Source organism: Nelusetta ayraudi, unplaced genomic scaffold (assembly GCF_046127955.1).
Source record: "Nelusetta ayraudi isolate G7.1 ecotype Tasmania unplaced genomic scaffold, CSIRO-AGI_Nayr_v1 ptg000004l, whole genome shotgun sequence".
NCBI lineage: Eukaryota > Metazoa > Chordata > Actinopteri > Tetraodontiformes > Monacanthidae > Nelusetta > Nelusetta ayraudi.
The window spans coordinates 12750001-12756530 of NW_027466054.1; the positions used below are offsets into that span (position 1 = coordinate 12750001).

A 6530-nucleotide genomic window follows, 5' to 3' on the forward strand; every position below is an offset into this window, starting at 1 on the left:
AACCGCAGCATCCCGAGCGAGAAGAGACGACAGAGCACGGCTATATGCACACTCAACACACCGGTGTGTGTGTGTGTGTGTGTGTGTGTGTGTGTGTGTGTGTGTGATGCGACCAACACACGGGAGTGTGAGGAGAAGGGGGGGGGGGTGCTCCTGCTCCTCCTCCTCCTCCTCCTCCTCCTCACTTCCACGGCGGAGGAAAATGTGGAAAAAATGAGAGCGGACACAGGAAGGAGACGCTGCTCTTACTTTAGCATGGCTTGTTCTTTCTCCTCCTCCTCCTTCTGGCGAGCCATCACTGCCATGATGATCTTCCTCTCCTCCTCGGTGAGGTGGCTGAGGTCCGGCAGGTCCGGCATGGATGACGGCGGCGCGGTGGGTGGGCGAGGGCCACCCTGGGGCCCCACTGAGGCGGACATCGCCACCAGCCCACCTCCTCCAGCCGCTCCTCGGCGAGTCGTTTCGGCTGACAGCTTCCCTGGAGCCTGTTTTTCCTCCTCCCCCTCCTCCTCCTCTCTCCCTCCTCCTCCTTCCTCTTCTTCTTTAGGTTCCCACCCCGCGCCGCGCCTCACGACATGCTTCGCGGGCGCAGCTACAGGCGCAGCGGCTCCGGCTGACCGTGCAAGCCGTCCATGGTTGCGGGCGCCGGGGCTCGTGCTGGCGCTCGTGCTCGTGCGATCTCGTACTGCTTCTCCCCACGAGCTCTTGTCGTCGTCGGCGGCGGCGTTGTCGATGCCCCCCCTCGTCCCCCTCCCCCTCCCTCCCCTCCACCGCCCGGGTTTTTCACGGAGCGCCCATCACCATTGTCGTCGTCGTCGTCATCATCATCACCATCACCACCACCATCTTCTTCTGCTGCTCCTTCTTCCTCTTCTGCTCCTCCTCCTCCTCCTCCTTCTTCTTCTCGGTCTTACTCTCGCGGCTGATGGAGCTGAGGTGGGGGGGGGATCACAGGCTGCTCTGTGGCGCCTCCACAGTCGCTGGACTGGAGCTGAAGCTGGTTGTGAAGGCGGAGTCCGTGCGCACCCCCCCACCCCCCAACCTCCCCCCACCACCACTTTTTCCTCCCTCACACACACACACACACACACACACACACACACACACACACACACAGGAGAGAGAGGGAGAGAGAGAGAGAGAGAGAGAGAGAGTCAATGGGACCGCAGCCGTGCTTTCTTCCTTCCTTCCTCTTACTCTTAAGGCGCGCTTACTCATGTGAGAAAGGGGCGCTCATCATCATCATCAGACTACGCGCGCACACGCACACGCACGCCAAACAGGAGTTCCCGATCGAAGCCAAGTCAATAATAGCTTGAATCTCGCGATGTTTTCCACCACCTCTTTCACACTAAGTTGATGAAAATCACACAGAGGAAATGGTTGACCCCCCCACCACCACCACCACCTCACCCCTTCGAATAAAACCACGTGCTCTTGTTGCAGCAACAGCATCATGAAGAAGTTGAGCCTTCAGCACCACGGACAGCAGCTCAAGTTGGAACGCGTTCTTTTCTTCTCTCTTCGTCTTTTGAAAAGTGTGTCCACAAGGGTTCTTTTTTTTTAAAGCAATAATATTAGGAAGGAAATGATTTTAAAAAAGACGTTTTTCATTTCAACATGTATTTTCTATGTTTAATGGCATGATTTTACTCATGTCTGTCTTGTACATCCTGTATTTGGACACTGTATCAAACTGGTGGTTTAAGAGTTTTATGTAAAATATGGTTCAATGGCATTAAATCTTGTCTTTTCTGATTGGCAAACGTGAGTAAAACGTCGTCCTTTCAATGGCACAATCGTGTACCGGCCATGTATGTGTTAAGACGAGCGGAGTGAAAGGTTTTGTGTAGTTTTCCCAAGACAAACCGCTTTCCTTTTCTTCTCCTCCTCCTCCTCCTCCACCTGTCCTATCTCCTCCTCTCGGGTAGTTTTGCATTCACATCCAGACTCTGAGGCTGTACCGATCCGGATCTGGCACAGGCTTCTCCACCATGACGTAATGCTTTCTGAATGGCCGGGTCCATCCAGCAGATGGCATTCACCCCGGCCGCTGCTGCCACCCAGCCCCCGTGCAGTGACGTCACACGTGACTGTACCACGACGACGTCAGCTTCCCATGGTGCAGAATTTTGTCATCACTCCGGTCGTGACTACGGGGACGACCGGCCCAGAGTGACAGTAGAGGAAAATCTTTGGCGCAGACCTCAGGCTGCAAGTCACGCCTGAGACGCCGCTACACACTATTGCGATTCGTTGGGCGAGGTTTGTTACGGTACAAAATAATAATAATAACAATAATTATTAAAAAAAAAAAATAATAATAATAAAAAAAATCCATGTGCCACTAGTAAATGTTCAGATCCAATCAAAGATTGATTTTTTTTTTTTTTATTTTTTTTTTAAAGGCAGGTTGTAGGGACAATAGATAGATAGATAGACTGAGTGTTTAGAGTAGTTGTCTGTTCTGATTTGACCGCACTTCCCTCCAAACCGTCCTCCGAATTTCAGAACAGCAACGTTTACTGTGGAATGTTTTTAGATGATATACTGCTATCTAGTGGGCAAACGAAAACACTGCACTTTTTTTTTTTTTTTTTTTTAGGACAACGCCACAACAGTAGAAAACAATTATAGGGGGAAAACAATTGAATTAATAGAAAATAATTAGAACTTAATGCGGGCTTTCGTATACATTGTGTGCGGGGAGGTTTAAGGGGTAAACTGTTAGAATAAAACAAATCATTTTCATACCAGGATATGTATCAATTACAATATTAGCTTAACTTTGATTAACCAAATGTTTCTTCTGAAAGTTTCTAAGACAGCAACTTAATGCAGATAGTAAATTATAAATGTGCTATTTATACTGTGAGTCAGTTATAAAGTGTTAGAATATAACTAATGTAATATTAATGCCCAACCCCATATATGTTCCTTGAGGTTATTCAAGTTTTTCAGTTTTTAGTTCAGCATAAAACCTAAATACAAACTAGTAGCCAACTAGTATGTCTGGTAAAACTTTGCACACAAAATGTCGCAACGTAATAATGAATGTTTTTATGTTTGCTGAATCATAAAAACACAAACAAACCATTGATAAGCTGATGAAACTGTGTGATATTTATTCTCTGGAAAAATGATCAAGGACAGGCATCTTGATGGTAAATCAGGATTTAAAATGAGAAATACATTACAGAGTCAAATACAATACAATCAACTTGATGCTGCATTCCCACTTTTGACACATTTCTCTATGGCTCTTGAGGGCGTCTCCATTTTACATATTCTTTTTATTGAAATTGATGTCTGACTTATTTTTTACAGTGCCCCCTACTGTGAAAAGTTTGTATTTCAGGGGCCAGTTTGGAGGATAATTTGGAAAATGCTCCGAAAGCATTATATGCATAAAAATAAGGTTGATTCCAAACAAGCTGATTATTTTTTTATTAGATATCAGATTTATGGCATAGTTCCTTGATGTCCCAAAGGAATAAATACTTAAAGGTCTTTTTTAGACTTGTTTTGTCACTACTATATTGATAATCTCTGATCCGTTGCTGTCCTGTCTACTGGCCACTGACCCTGACGTCTTCGGTGCGGCTTACAACTTCTCCATCGATAATATCCTCCACCACAACTCTTGTTCTCTGAGTTTTGACTGGCACAGCTGTAAAAGAAAAGAAAATAAATAAAATAAAATGAATATCAGGAAAGCTTCAAACAGATTTTTAAAAATGACAAAAGGGAAACTTACGTTTCGGCTCAGGCTTGGTTACTATGACCATTTTCCTAAAAGAAAGAAGACCATGAGATCATTTTTGAATGAAATAATTGACATACCTTAATACAAAAAAAGTTTGCTATTCAATTATCTAAAGAACATAGTACATTCAAAATTGTGGCACTTCAATAAATTCAATATTGTTCATACTCTTCAATGAAAATGTAATCTTTTTATGTTTTAAATATTTCCCCTACTGGTTGAGCTCTCCATCTAGCAGTCTCCTGTACTCGGCGATCTCAAGCTCCAGCCTGGTCTTAATGTCCAGCAGACACTTGTATTCGTTGGACTGCCTTTCGATGTCCAACTTCATCTGGCTGAGTTCAGTCTCCAGGCCGTTGACTATGGCCTGGAGCTGGCTCAGTTGCAAACTGTAGCGGGACTCTGTCTCACACAGCTGGTTCTCCAGGGCAGCTTTCTGCATAGGAACAGTTGAAGAGAAGACATGAGAGAAAGGACTTTGACAGTGTGCTTAGGTACGTTTTGTCGAAAAAAAAAAAAAATTACCAGGCTGAGCTGAGACTCAAGCTCAATCTCAAGGGCCTGCAGAGTTCTCTTCAGGTCACTGATCTCAGTTTTGGAACTCTGGAGAAACTCTGTGCTTGATGCCACTTGCTTGTTCAGGTCGTCAAACTGGAAACAAGTGAAAATGGACATGAATTACTTGAAAGGGTCTTCAGGTTAGTGGAGAATCATTTGCTGGTGATACAGCAACAGCTAACACATCTCTGTGAGATTTGATAGTGTCTCCTCACCTTGGCGTTGTACCAAGCGTCCATTTCTTTGCGGTTCTTCTCAGCGATGCCCTCATACTGACTTCTGATCTGGTCCATGACCGTAGCTATGTCTGCCTGAGGTTTGGCGTCCACTTCCACATTTACAGAGTTTGCAGTCACTTGGACACGCAAGGCTGCCATCTCCTATAGGCAGGTAGGATAGTGTCATGTTAGGCAAGGTCTGACATTGGAACAACACACACTTGCGTGCGCACAGACACACACACACACACACACACACACACACACACACACACACACACACAAGGAAAAGGCAGAAAAAGATCCTAAGATAATTAAGTAAAACAGGCAACTTCGGGCTCAGTGTTTGCAAGCAGGAAGGGCAGCAGAACAAGTTTTGCATTATCTTTTGTTTGTACAAGCAGAGATAACACGCAACAAGATCCCTTCAGCAAACAGGACAACTTGCTTTTGCTCTTGTACTCTGAGGAAACATTTGCTGAATGATCACTCCATGAAATCATCAGAAAACACTGTTGGGCAGAGCTCTGTATGAGTGGCGAAGCAGGTGGAATATCTCACCTCTTCGTGATTCTTCTTCAGGTAGACCAGCTCCTCCTTCAGGCCCTCCACCTGCATCTCCAGGTCAGACCGGGCGTTGGTGAGATCGTCCAGAACCTTGCGAAGTCCTGAAATGTCGCTCTCCACCGACATGCGCACGGCCAGCTCATTCTCGAACCTTCAGAGAGACAAACAGTGGAGAAGTTCTCGTTTCTGCGCCCACTCGCACTCTTGTTGCCACCAACAACAGAGACAGAAGATAGCAGAGAGATCTGCCGAAACCAGTTATACCAGTTTCATGTTGACTGTTACACCCCTTGGAAAATACCTGCATATCGGTGTACAACTATATACCTGTGTCTACACCTCCCGACTCCTGGCACAGAACAATAATGACTTCTGAGGTTCACTCTCCACTTACTTGATTCTGAAGTCATCCGCTGCCAGCCTGGCATTGTCAATCTGCAACATCAGCCTGGCATTGTCCTGTGTAGCCACAGTGATCTGAAACGCAAACAAAGCATCGCCCACAGTTACTTATCCACATACACGCAGCGGCAATGTTGCGCCACTGTGTCAGCGACAATGTGGGTTGGTGAGGTTGCACATAGTTAATTGCGCAATGCCTGACTTGGATGGAGTTTTAAGGTTGTATCAATTATCTAATGGGAACATTAGAGGTTGAGCCCTTCTCATGTACGAGCAGGAAACCATATTTTTTCTGGCAGAGTCCCATATGTTACTCAGAGAATCCATTCAGACTGGGAAAATATAATAAGAGGTAATTAATGACAAATTGCTTCCTCAAACTTGGGACTCGCTCTGCGCAACAGTGTCCACACCTGTTACCCGCATCTGACTACCTTTTATGCATCATTGATCTTAATAGGAGGGACTGGAAATATAAATATTGAACGTGCTGTCATTTATATTTTAAAGGCTTGTTAAACACTCTGTTGCTTGCGGAACACACTGCTTAAGGCATATCAAGGCACTTTGAACAGACTGTTGCGTGAGCGTAGAGGAGCCTACCTTCTTGTGCAGGTCGTTGATGACTGCCTGGTATTTGCTGTAGTCCCTGACGATGGGGCTCCGGTTCTCGTACCACTCGCGGATCTGGAGCTCGAGCTTGGCATTAGCGGCCTCCAGGGAGCGCACCTTATCCAGGTATGTGGCCAGCCGGTCGTTGAGGTTCTGCATGGTGTGCTTCTCCTGGCCCGTTATAGCTACGGCGCCGCCGCCAATTCCGATTCCGAAGTCGGAGCCGGAGCCGGAGCCGGCACCGAAGCCGAAGCCGGCACCGGCGCCGAAGCCGAAGCCGGAACCGACACCGGAACTGGAGCCGAAGGTCAGCTTGACGTTCTTGGACCCGTAGGACATGGACGGAGCCCGCCTGGCGCTCGAGGTGGAGAACATCGAGTGGGCATATTGGCGGGAGGACATGGTGA

The 6530-nt window shown here is 46.8% G+C and overlaps 2 protein-coding genes across 2 annotated transcripts in view; both read right to left on the reverse strand.

Moving 5' to 3' along the window:
• The window catches only part of rims1b (regulating synaptic membrane exocytosis 1b), a 56886-nt gene extending 56146 nt beyond the window's left edge, over positions 1-740 (reverse strand). Inside the window, exon 1 of the mRNA XM_076035511.1 lies at positions 250-740. Coding sequence (XP_075891626.1) covers positions 250-419 — 170 coding nt within the window. The 5' untranslated portion in view covers positions 420-740. The remainder of the gene's footprint in view (positions 1-249) is intronic.
• Positions 741-3374: 2634 nt separating this feature from the next.
• On the reverse strand, positions 3375-6525 carry krt97 (keratin 97). Its single transcript, XM_076035548.1, has 8 exons — positions 6115-6525; positions 5504-5586; positions 5104-5260; positions 4540-4704; positions 4292-4417; positions 3982-4202; positions 3758-3792; positions 3375-3670 (listed from the first exon to the last, which is right to left on the reverse strand). Exons 1-8 carry the CDS (start codon positions 6523-6525, stop codon positions 3570-3572), a joined length of 1299 nt encoding a protein of 432 aa, XP_075891663.1. The 3' UTR covers positions 3375-3569.
• Positions 6526-6530: the final 5 nt, after the last annotated feature.

Coding starts and splice junctions, on each gene's coding strand:
- krt97 (XM_076035548.1), bottom strand. CDS start 6,525: ATGTCCTCCCGCCAATATGCCCACTCGATGTTCTCCACCTCGAGCGCC. Junction 5,587..6,114: donor TCAACGACCTGCACAAGAAG/GTAGGCTCCTCT, acceptor TTTGCGTTTCAG/ATCACTGTGGCTACACAGGA. Junction 3,793..3,981: donor CTAGATGGAGAGCTCAACCA/GTAGGGGAAATA, acceptor TCTTTCTTTTAG/GAAAATGGTCATAGTAACCA.